Source organism: Quercus suber, unplaced genomic scaffold (assembly GCF_002906115.3).
Source record: "Quercus suber isolate HL8 unplaced genomic scaffold, Cork oak 2.0 scaffold_627, whole genome shotgun sequence".
Classification (NCBI taxonomy): Eukaryota; Viridiplantae; Streptophyta; class Magnoliopsida; order Fagales; family Fagaceae; genus Quercus; species Quercus suber.
The window spans coordinates 95,286-115,607 of NW_027070069.1; the positions used below are offsets into that span (position 1 = coordinate 95,286).

At 36.1% G+C, this 20,322-nt stretch overlaps 1 protein-coding gene across 1 annotated transcript; it reads left to right on the forward strand.

The window, feature by feature from the left end:
* Positions 1-207: 207 nt before the first annotated feature.
* LOC112003962 (cytochrome P450 94A2-like) lies at positions 208-2,144 on the forward strand. Its single transcript, XM_065765430.1, has one exon. It carries the CDS (start codon positions 351-353, stop codon positions 1,866-1,868), a length of 1,518 nt encoding a protein of 505 aa, XP_065621502.1. The 5' UTR covers positions 208-350; the 3' UTR covers positions 1,869-2,144.
* The last annotated feature ends 18,178 nt before the right edge of the window (positions 2,145-20,322 follow it).

Consider the following 20,322-nt stretch of genomic DNA (forward strand, 5'->3'; position numbering starts at 1 on the left):
AAGAAAGATTAATATTTTAATAATATGTAATATAAAATAAATATTTTAATGTTTTATTTTGGCTAAGAAAATAGTTGTTCAAAGTCAAAGAAGAAGAAAAAGATAAAACAGATAAGCTCGACAACACGACTGTACAAGGCTTTGTTCGACTCTTTGGCTCATTGCGTACGTCATGAAAATGGATAAAAGTATCTTTCCACAGCCACCTTGTTTGAATAAAATATCCATCCACAGCTACCACAAGGCCCACATGACACAACACAAATACAAGTCCAAAAAGAGATAAGATAAAAAAGAATTCAAAAGAAAGATCTGACACGCACTGAAAGAGAATAGATCCAAGTCCAACCATGTTACTGCAACTTCAATTCCTACTGCTCATCCTAATTCCTTTACTCTCACTCCTCCTCTTCTTCTTCTTCAATTCCAATTCCAAAATCCCCAAATCGTACCCTCTAGTGGGTTCATTCTTCGCCCTCCTCGCCAATCGAGACCGCCTACTCCCATGGCTCACAGGTATCATCCAAGACTCACCCTCCAACACCTTCGTTCTCCGCCAATTCTTCGCCACCGGCCACGTCATCTCCGGCAACCCCGCCGTGGTCCAACACATCCTCATGACCAACTTCAATAACTACGGAAAAGGCGAAGATTCCCATCGAACAGTCTACGACCTTCTTGGCCAAGGCATCTTCAACGTCGACGGTGAGTCCTGGAAGTTCCAAAGACAAATCGCTATGCAAGAATTCAACACCAAATCCCTCCGAAAGTTCGTTGAAACCGTTGTCCACACCGAGGTCTCTCAACGCCTCATCCCCACTCTCACCTCAGCTGCCGAACATGGAACTGTCCTAGATTTCCAAGACATTCTTCAAAGGTTTACTTTTGATAATATCTGTAATATCGCTTTCGGGTTCGACCCGGCCTACTTGTTGCCCTCTCTTCCACAGACCAAGCTCGACTTAGCCTTTGAAAACGGTATCAAGTGTAGTAGCGAGAGGGGGAATACGTTATTCCCAGGCGTTTGGAAAATCAAGAAGTTGTTGAATATTGGGTCAGAAAAGCGTCTCAAGATCGCAATCTCAGAAATACGAGGGTTCGCCATGACCATAATAAAAGAAAAAAAGCAGGAGCTGAGAGAGAAAGAGAGCCTCGATTCCGTGGACCTGTTGTCAAGGTTATTGAACTCCGGTCATTTAGACGAGAACTTCGTGATCGATTTTGTGATCAGCTTTATGCTTGCTGGGCGTGACACTTCGTCGGCGGCTTTAACATGGTTTTTTTGGGTTCTATCGAAAAACCCAGAAATAGAATCCGAGATTCTTAAGGAAATCAAAGAAAAATCGGAAGGGCCTGTTTATGACGAGGTGAAAGACATGGTGTACACACACGCTTCTCTATGTGAAAGCATGCGGCTGTACCCGCCAGTCGCGTTGGACGCGAAGGAGGCAGTGAACGACGACGTATTGCCGGACGGGACAGTGGTAAAGAAGGGGATGAGAGTGTCGTACTTTCCGTACGCTATGGGGAGGTTGGAGAAGCTGTGGGGATCGGACTGGGCACAGTTCAAGCCCGAGAGGTGGCTGCAGAAGGAGGAAGAGAAATCGAATTCGAAATCATCATGGAGGTTTGTGGGGAGAGACTCGTACACTTACCCAGTGTTCCAGGCAGGTCCTAGAATTTGTTTGGGGAAGGAGATGGCTTTCTTGCAGATGAAGAGTGTGGTAGCTGGGGTTTTAAGGAGGTTTAAGGTAGTGCCAGCTTTTGAACAAGGTGTACAGGAACCAGAGTATGATTCATTTTTGTCCAAGATGAAAGGTGGGTTTCCGGTGAAGATTGCGGATAGAGAGGGATCATCTTCATTCTGAGAATTGATGGTATTGCGAGAGCCGGAGCACTGCACCGGACTAACTAAGTCGTGTGGTTTTCACCTTACTTTTTAAAGTGTTTTCTATAAAGTTGGTACGTTTAGGGGACTAACACACGTGCGAGATTTACACTGAAATTATGTGTTAGCTGTGGTGTGTAGATACTCTCTTACAGTGTGATGTGAAATGTGTGCGTTACTTTTTTTGGCATTAGAGTTAGACTAATGATGTCTAAAGGGCAATGTGTGCAATATTAATATTATACTAGTTTATATATTTGTCATATGTACACTAAACTTTAAAATTTAACAATCCACACCCTAATTCGGTGTTACTTTATTATACGGTTCACCCCATAGTCTAAATCAGGGTCCACTCAAGACTATAAGGTGGTTAAATGTGGTGGACTATGGCTCCCAAATTAAATAAGGCTCCCTCCCTCCATTACTCAATAGAATATAATTAAGGTTTTCTGTTTTTTTTTTTTTTGAGAAGTAATTAAGGTTCCACTCCCGCGTACCAAAAGGTGAAGAGATTTCTTCAAAAAAAAAAAAAAAAAAAAAGGTGAAGAGATTCTTGATTTTTGTACCTATTTAATATTTGTTCTTTCCAAAGGTCTTGTAACTAAATTGGCACATCTCCATATATAAAGTGCTTGTAGGTTTAGAGAAGAAATAGTTCAAACTGCGGAATTAGCAGCATGTTGTAATTATTTCTCAAAAAATATTTGTTCTCAAATTTTCAGGAGAGAAATAATGACCATATCTAAAAGTAAAAAGCCAAAAACAAATAAACCTACACTTTCTCTCCATCTTGATTTTTGAAGAAATCAAACCTGCCCATAGCCCACTACTTACCTTGCTACTCTCCATTTTATTATTATTATTATTGTAGCTGCTCATAAATTGGTGTGTGGGTGTGTTAATTGCCCTTCAGGATGGCTTTTATTTTAAGGAAGTCAATATTGTACCGGAAGCTATACCGGTTTGACCAGTGGAACGATATATTTTGGTATCAGTCAATACCGGTGTACCGTTTCAGGTTTACCATTATTATATATATATATATATATCTGTGTGTGTATATTATAATAAATATAAAAGTTTACCATAAAATATTACCTCAATTCAGAAAAAATTATTCATGGTTTTAGACTTTAGCATCAATTTAAAAAAAAAAAAAAACACAATATAAAAAATAGAAAGCTTAATTGTTCATTGCATACTAAGAAAACAAATAATATTAATAAGTTAATGCAAATAAGTTATCATTCTGCCCTCACAAAAATTCAAAAATCACAAAACTAAAAACAAAAACAAAAATTTCTGTACCAGCTGGTACGCTCGGTACTGGCTGGTATTTAACCCGGTACAAAACGTTAACGTTTCGATATCGATATACGTACCGGTATAGTACATATCGGCCGGTACCAGTACAGTATCGACTACACTACTTTATTTATTTATTTTTCTTTTTCTTCTAATTGTTTCTACTGTTGTAAAGTTTTCTCCCTTTTCTTTTATCGATTCCTCATTGTCTTAGGAAAAAAAAAAAAAAAAAAAAAAAAAAAAATTTTTTTTTTTTTTTTTTCTTTTTTGGAGGAGAAGGTTTTATAGTTCAATATACATTACTATATAGTTTATTGTCATTTGGTCAATACTTTTCTTTTATTTGAAAATTAGTATATTTTTTAGTCAATGACGGGACCGACGAATCCGTCTCACATGGACGATCTCACCAATATAGACGAGGACACCCGCAGGCAAGATAAGTAAATACCCACGTTACTGACGAAGACAACTAGGCCATTTAATGCAGCCAATTAAACATGGGACGGTTACAGATTCAGCTGTATGAGCCGTTGGAGCACATTGAAGCCACATTATAAGACACAAACTGTTACCAAGAAGGACATTAAGGCCACCATAACTGCCCCAACGGCTAGAAGAAGATGGGAGGACATATAAAAGGCCCTCATAGTGTCGACACAAGGTACAAAGAATATACTAAGATAATTTCATTGCTATTTCTACAATTCTATTTCCATTTTGCAAAAGGTTACCTTGTACTGACTTTAGCGTCGAAGACGTTGTGACAGGCACCACACCAATGACCATTTTGAGGATACGTTCATATAGGTTGGCAATTGGTTCCATCTGCCCATTTTGACTAACGAACTTATGCTTCATCAGTCAATTAGTCTATTAGTCGGTCTCTGCTTATACACATTAGGTATAGATCTATAATCTATTCTCTACAGCAAAATTAGATTTTGGCTATAGGCCAAATAGGAAATCCCATCCAAAAGATCTCTTATGAGTTATCACATCAAAAAATCTCTCATGAATTATCATACGAAAACTTGAATAATAATTTCAAAAATTCTATATACATACAAATTATATAATATTTTTCCCAATATTTTTTTTGACAAGTTTTTATTGATTTACGTTTTGTCTATCACTAACATCATTTTTTTTTATTAGTAACTTTTTTATAATAGCCTATGAATATTTAAATAAAAGAAAAGGCACACTTAAAAGTTTCACCTTAGGCCCCAAACTATATTGAGTCAACCCTAACCTAAATTAGTGTATTCTTCCAATTTTATTGTAAAAATTAACACTTTAATCTGTGTTGATGACAATTTGTTCACACCATTTGGCATTATATCATTGACAACCTACGCCATGTCAACATAATTATGGATTTTGGGTAAGTCTTCTTTAAAGCCCAAAAGAGCCCATGTTTTATTCAACTAGATGAATTGGACTCACATGGCCCACAAGATCCTCACTTATAAGACGAAGTCATAGCCCACATTATTCTCTACGTCATCAATGGGCTCATGACCCATGACATCATCAACATCAATATATGGATCAGGCTTAAGCATTGATTCAAGGCTTGCGGGCTATATTATCTCTCTTATACTTATGGAAAGCAACTTCTCCAACAAAAACTCATATTTACACAAGACAATATCAAAGCCCATGGCAAGTTGTCTCATCAGAGCCCATGGTTCAAGCTTATGACACATCATTTTATGATCTAAGCTTATGACTCTCATTAGGGAAACTTTAAGAGTCATGGTTTAGAGGGCCAAAAAGTATGTTCAGTAAAGCTCCAATAGTTTAAAGTTGATAAAAAGAACATGTTGCTTAGTATGTCTTATCCAATTCCCTGAACTCTAACAGGCAGTGTGTAGCAGATAACATCTGGTAAACCTCTCATATCACATAACACTTAAAATGATAAAAAATTTCATTGCTCTTTACCTAAAACTTAATACTTATAATGGATTTGTCACATATTCATAATGTATTCCATGTATCAGTGTTATGAAAGTACATGCATGATCCATCACATGTTTTGGAATATGAACCAATCAATGTTAGAGAGGATTTGTCTTATGAGGAGCAACCAATGCAGATTCTTGATAGGAAGAAACAAGTGCTATGTTCAAGGAATATATCCTTAGTGAAAGTGTTATGGAGAAATCATGCAGTTCAAGAAGTGACATAGGAAAAAGAGGAAGACATGAAGGAAAAATACCCCTATCTATTTATTGATTGAGGTTTGTCAAGTTTAGAGGACTAAACTTTTTTTAAGGGGGAAAGAGTGTGAGAGCATTCACATCAGATCAGCTAAACTCTTCTAAAATAGATCTACAGTGCAAATTTTACACATTTTGAGCAAAAAAACACCCACATTAGTGGGTGTAAAAATGTGTAAAATTATGTATATATTTCCATGAGCTATAGTACCCGTGTAAATATACACGGGTATTGTAGCTCATGTATTTATTATTTTAATGATTTCCGTTCGCACCAATTTTTCTCTCTCTTCTCCGATGCATAACTACCTCAGAAACTCATCTTCTTTTACTCAGATGCACACAAACACACCCACACACAAACACATCCACACAAACACACCCATATACAAATAAACCAACACAGACACGATCTGGGTGAAGACACGATCTAGGTCGCTAGTGAAGACACGATCTGGATGGCCAGTGAAGACATGATCTGGTTCGCCGGAGCTTGGTTTGTGTCGTGGAGCTTGGTTCGTCAGAGCTTAGTTCGTGGATCGGTTAGTGAAGAAAGTTTCTGGCTCGACCGATGAAGAAAGGTCTCGGTGAAGAACTGATCTGGGAGTTTTTGAGAGAGAGAGAGAGAGAGAGAGAGAGAGAGAGAGAGAGAGAGAGAGAGAGAGAGAGTCATGTTTTGGAATATGAACCAATCAATGTTAGAGAGGATTTGTCTTATGAGGAGCAACCAATGCAGATTCTTGATAGGAAGAAACAAGTGCTATGTTCAAGGAATATATCCTTAGTGAAAGTGTTATGGAGAAATCATGCAGTTCAAGAAGTGACATAGGAAAAAGAGGAAGACATGAAGGAAAAATACCCCTATCTATTTATTGATTGAGGTTTGTCAAGTTTAGAGGACTAAACTTATTTTAAGGGGGAAAGAGTGTGAGAGCATTCACATCAGATCAGCTAAACTCTTCTAAAATAGATCTACAGTGCAAATTTTACACATTTTGAGCAAAAAAACACCCACATTAGTGGGTGTAAAAATGTGTAAAATTATGTATATATTTCCATGAGCTATAGTACCCGTGTAAATATACACGGGTATTGTAGCTCATGTATTTATTATTTTAATGATTTCCGTTCGCACCAATTTTTCTCTCTCTTCTCCGATGCATAACTACCTCAGAAACTCATCTTCTTTTCCTCAGATGCACACAAACACACCCACATACAAACACATCCACACAAACACACCCATATACAAATAAACCAACACAAACACGATCTGGGTGAAGACACGATCTAGGTCGCTGGTGAAGACACGATCTGGATGGCCAGTGAAGACATGATCTGGGTCGCCGGAGCTTGGTTTGTGTCGTGGAGCTTGGTTCGTCGGAGCTTAGTTCGTGGATCGGTTAGTGAAGAAAGTTTCTGGCTCGACCGATGAAGAAAGGTCTCGGTGAAGAACTGATCTGGGAGTTTTTGAGAGAGAGAGAGAGAGAGAGAGAGAGAGAGAGAGGTGATCTGTTGAGAAAAAATGAATAGAGAGAGTGAGAACGCGCGCGTATATAGGGAAGGGTAGTTGTGAGAAATAATAAAAAAATTGTGAAGAATGAATATTTTATTGAAATATCTTGTAAAATAAATAAACTGATGTGGGTGTTTTGTAAAAGTGATAGTGTAAAATAGAAAGATGAGGTTTTTTTCGTGTAAACTAGACAGAAAATTTAGAAGAACTGATGTAGATGTTATAATACCCTGCATATCATTGATGTTTTTATTATCATTTATTATTATTATTAATAGGATTAAGGTACTGTAGACTTAACACGTGTGAGATTATGATTTAAAAAGTTTATATAGCTTAAAACTTGGGGCACAAAAATAATTAAATTAAGTTAAGAATAAAATAGATAAATCATTAATGCATTTTAGTAGTAACCACATTTCACTACCCCACTAAGCTCACATCTCTTATGCATTAAATGTGAGGTAGAGGAAGAGATAAAAGAGAGATATTGATAGGAAGATAGTCATTGCTAAAGAGGCTAAGATGTGTATTTTTTCCTTGGAGTTTAGAAGGAATACACTCGAAGAGATAGGCAATGGTTTCCAAGTATGATTTCTCATTGGTTTCCAAGTATGATTTCTCATTGTTGGAAACAAAGAATTAAAAAGACTAGAATTTTATCAGGGAATCATTAGTGATGTGTAGATTGCTTAAAAGGGTTGTTTCCTAGAATATTGTTTACACTATTACGTTAAGTTAAGTTGCCTACAGTTCTCATAAAAAAAAAAGTTGCCTACAGTTGGACATGAACTATTTTGGATTGTCTTATTGTTGGACACATAATAATAATTTATTAGTTACTATCTAATAATTGACATCTCTCAAAAAAAAAAAATAATTGACATCTCTCAATATACATCAATACAATCTAAAACTCATAATGCTAAATACATATTGCTTTGTTTTAACCATTATTGCAACCATTAATCAAAGTTATTATACAAAATATGTTATTTATTATTTCAACCATTATCATGATTTTTAAACTCTGGATTTTATCTATTTTGTCAACCTAAAAGTGCATTGAAAGCCATTGGTATCTTCAACCCAATGTCAAATTCCTGACTCAACTCCCTAAAACAAACTCAAGCCTAGTAAGGTCACCCTTCCAGCAAATGACACGTGGCTACGTACAAAAACGGCCCCCAACAATGGGTAACTATCCACCCAAAACTTTTTCCTTTTTTATAGGTAAAGAAAAATATGCATATATGTATATATAATTCTTTTAAAGTAAAAAGTATAGCTCAGTAGTGTTGGTAAACAACTTTACTGTTATGGATGTAAATTTTGAAAATCTAACCATTAGATTACATATTCTTCATACTTTTAATACGTATGTCAAATTTTGTTCAAATATAATTTACTATTTGATCCATAGACTTATTTTTTATGCTTAATTTAAGTCCACAAATACTTGAAACTTAAACATTTGGTTAATGAAATAACTATTGATTTTTTATCTTCTTGAAATTTTGTAAACAATTAGGATATAACAAAAAAAAGTACAATCTAATAGTAGATTTGTCAAAAGAACAAAGTTTGCTTACAAACTTTGTTGTAACAAATGACTATAATCTCCACTAAAAAATAAACATGACTACATTTTTAAAAATCTAACCATTAGATTGTACGTTTTTTATGTTCTTAATATACATATCAAATTTTATATCAATTAGATGTTATATACTATTTGATTCATAAACTTATTTTGTATGCATAATTTTAGACTATAAAAATTTGAAATTTAAAATTTTGATTGATAATATAGTTATTGATTTTTGATATTTTTGATATTTTGCAACCATAGCGATATGCGAAAAAAATATTACCTAATAATAAATTTTGTCAAAATTTATATATAATAAAAAGATATTATAAAAAATTTGAAGAGTTTTTCTGTTAGGCTTAACAAGCAAGTGAAGCAGTTGGGCATTTCATTAGGAGTAATGCTAGTACTACCAAAATTGACACAATTTTGTGCCACAATTCACCACATGGCGAGTTGTAATTAGTGAAGGTGTGTCAATGGGCCATGTAAGGCTACACATTTACCAATCACAACTCGCCATGTTACCACGTAATTGGTGAAGTTGTAACACAAAATTATGTCATTTTTAGTGATTCTAGCATTACTCTTTTGTTAGCAAAGAAGTTTCCTTGAAGATAGCCAGATTTTTAGGCCTGGACATGTCCTCTTTCTAGAGGTTTGCTGAATCTCATTTTGTTCGACTCATTGCTTAGGTCATGAAAAGTCCCTACCTTGTGTGAACATGGAATCATCTCTTCTTTCCTCTGATTTATGATAGGTTGACCCTAAGATTATTCAAACAAATGGTCAAACTTGTTCTTTGCTGAATCTACGGTAAATAAAGATAAAAGTTAGCTGAAATAGTATAATGGACCAATAAATAATACCAAAAAGTACATAAAGACCTATGAATAATACCCATGAATAGATTCCAAATCTATCAAACAAGCAAATCTTGTTTGTATAGCATGTATTTATCGTAGAATCAAAATTGACTCTTAAAATAACGAATAATACCCATGAATAGATTCCAAATCTATCAAACAAGCAAATCCTGTTTATATCACATGTATTTATCTTAGAATCAAAATTGACTCTCAAAACTAATATTTATTATAGGACGATTAAAGTTATTCTAAAAAAATTGAAGAGTTTTTCTGTTAGGCTTAACAAGCAAGTGAAGCAATTGAGCATTTCATTAGGAGTAATGCTAGTACTACCAAAATTGACACAATTTTGTACCACAACTCGCCACATAGCGAGTGGTGATTGATGAAAGTGTGTCAATGGGCCATGTAAGGCCACACATTTACCAATTACAACTCGCCATGTGACGAGTTGTGACACAAAGTTATGTCATTTTCAGTGGTTCTAGCATTACTCTTGTTAGCAAAGAAGTTTCCTTGAAGATAGCCAGATTTTTAGGCCTGGACATGTCCTCTTTCTAGAGGTTTGCTGAATCTCATTTTATTTGACTCATTGCTTAGGTCATGAAAAGTCCCTACCTTGTGTGATCATGGAATCATCTCTTCTTTCCTCTGATTTATGATAGGTTGACGCCAAGATTATTCAAGCAAATGGTCAAACCTTTTCTTTAAAATAAATGAAAGCGTGATAACTGATAAACATTATTATTTGGTATTATATTATTCAGGTCTATTTGAGATCCATTTATTTTGCTGAAACTGAAATTTTTTTGCTGAATATATGGTAGATAATGATAAAAGTTGGTTGAAATAGTACAGTAAAACCAATAAATAATACCAAAAAGTACATAGAGACCCATGAATAGATTCCAAATCTATCAAACAAGCAAATTTTGTTTATATAGCATGTATTTATCATAGAATCAAAATTGACTCTCAAAAATAATGAATAATACCCATGAATAGATTCCAAATCTATCAAACAAGCAAATCCTGTTTATATCGCATGTATTTATTGTAGAATCAAAATTGACTCTCAAAAATAATATTTATTATAGGATGATTAAAGTTAAACTTCTAATTTTATCATTTTAAAATATATTCTTTTTGGCAATATTTTTTTATAATTTTCTTAAGCCATTCTTTTAGCTGATTGTATTCCTTCATAATTATATATAGGCAAAAAATACTATTTTAGTATTTATATTTTGGGGTTACATTCAATTTGGTCCATATATTTTAGTAATAATCAATCTGGTCACATACTATTTTTAATTTGTAGTCAATTTGATTTCTACTATCAACTCACTAACACAAAATGCATATATAGCAAATGATTTACGATATAAGAATGTCTAATATTAAAATATTAAATGAGATTCTAATGTACCCAAATTTGAGTGGGCATATCATCGCTTAGATGGCAAAATAGTTAAAAGTCACATCAACTTTTAAAAATATTTTTCTTCTATTTAACATTTTTTTTCTATTCTTTATTATTATTTTTTTCCAATTTCTTTAACCAAGCAAAATTTCATTTTATTTTCTCACATTGTTCTTCCCAAAACCCAGATTCTGCAGCTGTTAACCAAACATAATTTCATTTTTATTCTGTTCTTGCAATTTTTTGGTAACTAAACAATAATCTAGTCCAACAATCGCAAATCAACACAGATCACATTATTTCTAACCACAAAAAATCTTTATAAAAAAAAAAAAACCCACAAAATTGTAAATCTAACTTTAATTTCACTACACCCAGAGAAAAAAAGAACCCAAAATCACTACACCTGCAGCTAAAATACACACACACACACACACACACAAATCAAGCAATTAAACCCCAACTGATCTGTTTACCACTTGCTCCACCCCATCCGATCGACTCTGTGTCCACTCTCTCCATCTCTTGTGGACCGAAATTCTCTCAAAGGATTTTCATTTTTGAAAATACATGAATTATCAAGGAAATCACTGCTTTCTAGAAGATCCAAGTATCCATTTTGCCAATCGAAAACTATATTGCAAATCACATGGTGAGGGCATTAGAGAATATAAGAGAGAGACAAAGAAGCATCTGCCTCTCGACCAAGAAGATATTGAAACCGGGAAGCGTGATGCAACCATGCAGGGAAAGGAGAAGCCAACATAGAGGATGAAGAAGATGACAAAGAGGAAGTGAAAGGGATGAGTGTACCAGTGTAGTAGAAGAGCTCAAAACATTTTACATCTTATGTAACGAGGGATGCTCTTTGCTCGCATGATCAATCAAATGAGCAAAGCGATCTCTCCACCAAAATTTACTATCATAAAAATTCCAATTCAACATCTACAAAAGATAAGAGTTAAAAAAAAAAAAAAAGTTAGAGAATAAATGGAATTTGGTTTTGTTAAAGAAATTGTAATAAAATTAAAGAAATATTTTTATTAAAAAGGAAAAAAAATTGTTAAAGAAAAGAAAAATATTTTTAAAAGCTTATGTTGCTTTTTTTTTCATCTATGCACTAATGTGGCTACTAAAATTTTGACACATTAGCATCTCATTTAATATTTAACAGAGTTCAACTATCTCATAACTAAATATTTGACGCATTAGTTTATAAGTTTAATGTAGTAAAACTTGTAGTATCTTAAGCACTACTCATCTTTTAATATTAAATATGCCAACAAGCAAGTTACGCATAAGTGCTAAAAGACCATAAAAAAAACTCTCCCTAGTGGAGCTCTCCCTCTCGTGTGTGTGTGAGCTATTTCTCCTTTGGCAGCTTGCGAAGGGTAATTCTTTCTTTCTTTCTTTGGACATAATGGACGATGAGGTTGCTGATAGATTGGAGAAGATGAAGCTAACAATTGAGGAGGAAGAAGTTATCCCCATCTCGGATGAGGGAAGGTTGGATGCCATTGAAAGTTGCAATCTGAGTTTGATGGGGAGATTCCTGACTTGCAAGCCCTTTAATAAAATGGCCGCGAAGAATACGATACGTCGAGCATGGGGATTGAATGAATCATTACATATTTCAGAAGTAGGACCGAATCTCTTTCAATTCAAATTCCAATCAGAGTTTGATATGGATCAGATCATGAGAGGAGGTCCTTGGTGTTTTGACAACCAATTATTATTACTGAAGAGGTGGAAGAAAGGTATGACTGTGGGAAACATTCAACTGGACTCTGCTTCCCTTTGGGTCCAAATTTGGGATGCACCATTCGATATGATTTCTTCTCAAGTAGCAAGGGAAGTGGGGAGTAGGCTAGGTACGGCTGAGGAGGTGGAACGGCGGCAGAGGAAGGATGATATAAATATGTTCATGAGAGTTCATGTGGCTCTACCAATAGCAAAACCTCTACGCCGAGGTGGATTCATTGCTGGTTCGGATTGTGAGAAGATGTGGGTGTCATTCAAATACGAAAGATTGCCAATGTTTTGTCACTTCTGTGGAATTTTGGGTCATGACTTGAAGAACTATGCAGCGGAGAAACAAGGAAGAAGGGTTGAATATCAATATGGGGAGTTCTTGAAAGCGAATGGGAGTCGTCCAAGGGCTTCAACAACTAAGCCAGTGTTCTCTATGTCTTGTGCAGAGGGCGCCAATGGCAGTACAGCGAAGCAGAAATCTGATCAAGCAGTACAAGAGGAGGTTCAGGTGCAGCCGGCGGCAAGGGAGAATAGGATGGAAAACCCTAGCAACGTGGAGAAGGGTTTTTCCGTAAATCAAGGGATGAATGTGAAAACGTGCATGGGATTAACACCAACATTGAATACAATGATAACGTGCAGGAGTTGATTGCTGAAACAGGGGAAATAAATGAGGATATGGGTTCGAAAATCAGGTTGTTTGGACAGTCAAATACAGAATTAAATGAGAGGGCTGATATGGTTATGATTAGGAATGAAAATATTGAGGGGCTGCCAGATTTTCCCGTGGAAAGCAGTGAGCATGTGGGCTCTAATAGCAACACAACTTTAGACAAAAATGGGCCAAATAATTTTAGGCCTAAAGGAACATGGACCCGGATCAATAGGATGGAATTTGGGTTAGGTAGGCCAACTAAAGCCATTACTCTACCTGCTTTGGGGAAAAGAAATCCACGTGCAGTGCAGGAAGAGCAGATGGATGTTCAAGATACAAAAAGAGGTAAAATGGGTAGTGATAATGGAAGCAATGAGTATATATCGGCGAGGGTGGAGAGCCACCCTTGCCGGGAGCAATGAGGCTATTAAGCTGGAACTGCCAAGGGCTTGGGAACCCTTGGACAAGTCGAAGCCTTCGCAAGATTATAAGGGAGCAAGTTCCCACAGTTTGTTTTCTCATGGAGACAAGACTGGACAAGGAGGGGTTTGAGAGATTTTATGGTAATTTGCCGTTTCAGAATAAGCTTATCGTAAAACATCTTGATTCAGGTGGAGGTTTAGCATTTTTGTGGAAAAATAATATCTTGTTGGAGGTCATAAATTTCACTGTCAATCATGTTCTGGCCAAAATCACAGAGGATGATGGATTTATCTGGTACTTGATTGGGTTTTATGGGTGGCCGGATGCACAGCAGAAAGAAAATTCATGGAAGCTTTTGAAGCACCTACAAACTTTTGTGGAGGGGCCGTGGGTGGTTATAGGAGATTTTAATGCCCATTTGCATGCATGGGAGAAGAAGAGCAGAAGATATCAACAGAATGCACAGGTTGAAGCTTTTAGGGAAGCTTTGGAGTATTGTCACCTCCAAGATCTGGGTTTTTCGGGTTACCCTTATACTTGGAGTAACAAGAGACCTGGGGAAGCAAATACTAAAATTCGGCTTGATAGAGGAGTGGCGAGCAACGATTGGTTGGAGAAATTTCAGATGAGCGAAATTATACATTTGTCTACACATGCTTCAGATCACTTACCCATTATGCTTCATGTTCAGACTTATGTTCAGGCAAGGCAGAAACGGGAAAGGAACTTTAAGTTTGAAGAATCTTGGTTGCTTAGTAGTGAGTGTGAAGGGGTAGTGCAGGAAGCTTGGGGAAGAGCAGGTGACGAAGGGCACGGGCTGGCTTCTGTCCAGGAAAAGATTAAATTATGTGGTGCTGAGTTGTTGGCTTAGGGTTCTTCATCCATTAATCTGGATACTAGAGCCATTAAAGATCTACAAAAGAAGTTGGACTCTCTAAATGAAGCTGTGCCTACAGAAGTTACCAAAGCCGAATACTTGGAATTGAGCAAAAAGATGGACGAGCTATTACAGAAGCAGGAAATTTTTTGGGCCCAGAGATCTAGAATAAATTGGTTGAAACATGGAGACAAAAACACGAAGTTTTTTCATGCTAAAGCCACACAAAGGAGAAATAAAAATCATATCAAGGCATCCAAAATGCAGAAGAACAGTGGGTGGAGGATTTGGAGGAGGTTGTGGGAGTTGCTTCTGCCTACTTTGATAATCTCTTCCAGGCTGGTGTGGGAGATCAGATGGAGGAGTGCCTGAGTGCAGTTCAGAACAAAATAACTGATGAGATGCGGGAGGATCTATCTAGTGAGTATACTGCTGAAGAAGTCAAGGCGGCTCTATTCCAAATGGGACCAACAAAAGCTCCTGGCCCTGATGGTATGAATGCTTTATTTTACCAAAAATTTTGGCATGTTGTGGGTGACACTGCTGTGCTAGCTGTCTTGGATTTTTTAAATAATGGTAATATGCTACCTGAAATCAATCATACAAACATTGTGCTTATCCCTAAAATTAGAAATCCTGTTAAAATGTCTGATTTTAGACCGATAAGCTTGTGTAATGTGATTTATAAAATTATTTCTAAAGTATTGGCAAATAGATTGAAACAGGTACTCCCTCAAATTATCTCACCCACTCAAAGTGCATTCGTACTGGGGAGGCTAATCACAGACAATGTATTGGTGGCCTTTGAGACACTCCATACCATGCATTCCAGATAGAAGGGGAAGAAGGGATCCTTAGCATTGAAGTTAGACATCAGCAAGGCATATGACAGGGTTGAGTGGCATTTTTTGCAGAGTATTATGGAAAAGTTGGGCTTCCCTGATACTTGGATAGAAAGGGTGATGAGTTGTGTTTCGACACCATCCTTTTCTATTCTGGTGAATGGGAAAGCTTATGGCATGATCCACCCATCCAGAGGAATAAGGCAAGGGGATCCTTTGTCGCCATACTTATTCCTGTTGTGTGCTGANGGGATTCATTGCATTGCTGGACCAAGCAGAATCAGAAGGAGGATTAAAGGAGTATCCATTTGCAGAAGGGCACCAAAAGTCACTAGTCTTATGTTTGCAGATGATTCTTTGCTCTTTTGCCAAGCAACTCAGGCTGAGGGGGAGACTATAGCACAAATTCTCCAAACTTATGAAAGAGCTTCAGGGTAGTGTATAAACTTAGAAAAGTCTTCAGCTTACTTCAGTAGCAATACTTCTGACAGCCAGAAACAACTGATATTGGGGATTTTGGGAGTTAAGAAGGTGAATAGAATTGAAACTTATCTTGGCTTACCAACTTTAGTTGGGCGGGCTAAGTATCACACATTTTCTTATTTGAATGATAGAATATGGAAGAAGCTTCAAGGATGGAAGGGCTTGATTTTGTCAAAAGCTAGTAAAGAAATTCTGATCAAGGCTGTGGCACAATCCATAACTACATATACAATGAATGTGTTTCAACTTCCATTGAAATTATGTGATGAACTGGATGCTCTGTGTGCAAAGTATTGGTCGGGTCAGGTGGGGAGTGAACGAAAGATTCATTGGCGGAGTTGGAGTAATTTGACAGCTTCAAAAAAAGAGGGAGAAATGGGATTTCGAGACCTGAGAGCTTTTAACCTCGCCATGTTAGCCAAGCAGGGATGGCGGATGACTCAATGCACTAATTCCCTTCTTTATCAATACTTCAAAGCAAGGTATTTCCCTCGTTCTTCTTTCCTTGAAGCTAAAGTTTCTCCTAATTACTCATATGTTTGGAGAAGTTTGATGGCTGCACAACCCATACTATTATCTGGACATTGTTGGCGGGTAGGAAATGGCCTCTCAATTAATGTTCTCAAAGATAGGTGGATCCCCAATTATCCATCTAATAGCATATTACATCCGTTTCATGAAGATGTGGAGGAAATGAGAGTGGCTGATCTAATTAATCCGGATTTGCATATATGGAGGACTGAAGAAATTATGGCTAAGTTTCATAGGGTGGAGGCAAAAGCTATTTGCCAAATTCCATTGAGCCGTAGAGACGTAAATGATACTATCATTTGGCTGCACAATTCTAAAGGAGAGTTCAGCGTCAAATCGACGTACCATGTGGCTAGGAATCTGGGGGATCAGACAGAAACTTCACAGGGCTGTGCTGAATGGAAGGTATGGGCTACGATTTGGAAGCAAAAACTTCCAAATAAAATTAAAATCTTCGGATGGCGGGCCTGTCATGAAATACTACCAACAGCGGGGAATTTGTTCAGGAAAATAAATGTCCATTATGCACGAGGGAGGAGGAGTCAACAGTCCATGCCTTATGGGAGTGTGTAGCGGTCTAGGATATTTGGTATGGCACCATCCGAAAGTTGAAAAAGACCAGGCATGAGCAGCAAGACATAAAGCAACTGATGGTGGACTTATTGGAGCGGTTAACATCAGATGAGATGGACCTGTTTTGGGCACAGGCGTGGTTTATCTGGAATCAAAGGAATTGTGTTGTTCATGGAGGTAGAATGAAGGATCTGAATAGCCTGAACAAAAGAGCTGAGGAGTATGTTATTGAACTTAAATAGTTTCGAAATAATCTATCTATCTTGACTCGGCAGCAACAGAGTGGAGACGTTTGGTAACCTCCCTCACATTCGGAGTATAAACTGAACTTTGATGCATCGATTTTTTCAGGCTTGGACAGATCAGGCTTTGTCGCTATAATCAGGAACAACAAGGGTGAAGTGATGGCTGCTATGTCCGTGTGTGGTCTGAAGGTGAGTTCAAGTGATGAGGCTGAATTACTTGCTTGTCAAAGAGCTATTGAGTTTGCTGTGGATGCTGGGTTCTCTAGGTTGATTATTGAGGGAGATAATTGTAATGTGATCCAAGCCATCTCATCTTCTTCAGAAAATTTTTCACTACTTGGGAATGTTGTTAATGACATCAGACACTTGTTGTGGGGGTTACAGTGGGTTAGATTTTGTAATATTAGGAGAGGAGTAAATAAGGTAGCTCATGCATTAGCTCAATATCTAGAAATTCTCTTGATGTGGATTTGTATTGGATGGAGGACTCTCCCCCACCAGCCTTAGAAGCCTTGTATCATGACTCTTTATCATTATAATTGAATGAAAATTTCCCTTTCAAAAAAAAATACTAATTTATCCCCAAAAAAAAAAAAAATTACTAGAAAAATCATATGCTAGCTCTAGAAAAAAGATTAAGGTCTAAAATTAGTTTGGGCCTCATGGCCATAATGTCACTAACAAACATAATCATTTTGGATAAAAAAATGAGTCAAACGTCTCCCAAGAGGAAGCTAATATAACAAAAAAATTTAAAATCAAACACGTGTTATATAAAATATGTCTTTTTAACATGATTCAACATATATTATTATTTTATATATAACAAAATTTATGTAAAAATGATCTTTTTATGGCTTAAAATAAATATTTTCTTTTATTTTATAGTACTAAAAACATATATAATTGATATGTACTAAATTTCTTAGTAATTTTTTTTCTTTTTGTACAATAAACAATTTTTTTTTTAAATCATTTTTCATGTTGTTGGAAACTTTTTTTTTTTTAAATAATCTTAATGGATGAAAATATGTAGTCTCAATCTAGAATTATTTATATAGGAGTGCAATGTCTATTTTCTTTTATATAAATCTTTGAGCCTTTTTGGGGATACAATATCTAAAGTTTCAATATTTGAGATTGATGATTGTATAATAAATTTTAAATCTTGAAAAATTCTTCTAAAATATGCATCAATGGATGGTTTCCCACCTTGAAACCTGAATATGAAATTTTATAATATAATATATAGCCAACCTGAAAAATTTGTGAAGAGTAATATATTATTAAAAGGGTTTGTCAATCTATATCTTTCCTATGAGCCTTATTTGAGTGATAACATATGATACAAGCAAAAAAAAAAAAAAAAAAAATGTAAATGGTTTTTATACTACCTAAGTTGCAGGAATTTTTATGTAACCCATTACATGATGATTAAAAAAAATCATTCACATGTACTTATAGTCACATAACATTCTTTATGAATCATGTAACTTATTGAAATAATACATGTGGATGGTTTTTTTAACCACCACGTAGTGGGTTGTATAAAAATTCCTGCAATCACATAAAAATCTTGCACAAAAAAATATAAATTAAAAGGCAACTAAATGAAATATTGGCCCTTTAAATGATTGATTGGTAGTATTAACATCTATTTTATAATATTAATAGTAAAAGGAAGGAGGAATTTGCTTTTATAGATTTCAAGCCTATGGCTGAATAACTTAAACATCTGAAAAGTCAGGGGGGAGGAGTAGTTGTTGATTAGTTTGACACCTACATGCATTATGAATTGTAATGTTGAATTTAATCAACCGTCTTGTTGACTTTATTTCGTGCCAAATTTACTTGTAATTCAGCATTTAGAAACCATATATTTAGGTGGGAATCATGTAAGGGTAGTGTGTGAGTGAGTTTGAAGAAAAGCTCAAAAGTGTGTACTGAAACAAGGCCTCGTGACTGGCTCACGGCTTGCAAGTCACCAAAGCTGGCACACGCGTGAAGCATGCAGGGAGCTGAAGAGTCACGCCAACTGTTGCACTACAAGGTAAAAGTCCCAGTCTGGCCAAACTGTTAGCTCGCGGCTTGAACTCGCGACTTAGTCCAGTCGCAAGGCCAAGTCGCCAGACCACTCTATTTGGGAAAAGCTGACTTTTCACATTCCAAACACACACCAGTATAAATACCTCTTATACCCATGAAATGTAGAGAGGTTCCATAGAGAATTTTAAGAGAGAAACCCTAGAGAAAAACAAAACCGACTCATCCACAATTTTCATCCTTTATTTCCCCAAATTCCTCTACTCTCACCATCTTCATTGTTATATCCTTGAGAGGTACATTTAGCGAAATTCTACCATACACATATTTGTGAGAAGGCTTTTTGGTGCTTGGGAAGCAATTAGAAAGGAACCAATTGATATTGGTTAATGCTATGGGCTATAGCGGGATCTGGTAAGCTAAAGAAGACAAAAGTTGGACGCAACCTCGTTGAAACAAGAAGTTTGGAGGGCTTAGGTACACTGGATAGATTAGGCTTGGAGGGTCTTCTACTGTTCATGTATCTCAACTTCATTCTTTAGTGAATTATTGACCACTTGGAGGGGCGGCAGAGAGGGTTTACGCCGAGGATGTCGGTTTCCTCTTCAATAACACATCGTTGTGTTGTTCTTGTGTTTGCATCTCTCTTCCCTTAATCTTTGCCATTTACTTTCTGCTGTGGTTGTAATTTTATTTAGTTTAGATTGTTTATCAATTCTGTTGTAACTTATTTTCATGTTCTGCACATACATTATTTGATAACAAGCTTGAATTGGTAATTTATAATTTTGGGGTCTAAACGTTCATAAGTGTTTTTTATACACATTTTGAACACTCATGAATTAAGTATACGAGTGAATGACTGACATCAACATGCATGCCTGATTTGTTATTTGAGTTTTGATTATATGATTTTCCTTTTTGTTTCCAAGTCTATGATCACAAATTAAAGGTTTGCAGATTAGTCTTTCTATTTTTCCACTTAGTGCCACACTCCCAACTTTTTTGCTTGGGAAAGAGTACTGCAATAAATATAATCTCTACAAATAGAGCTATACTTCACAAACACCCAATA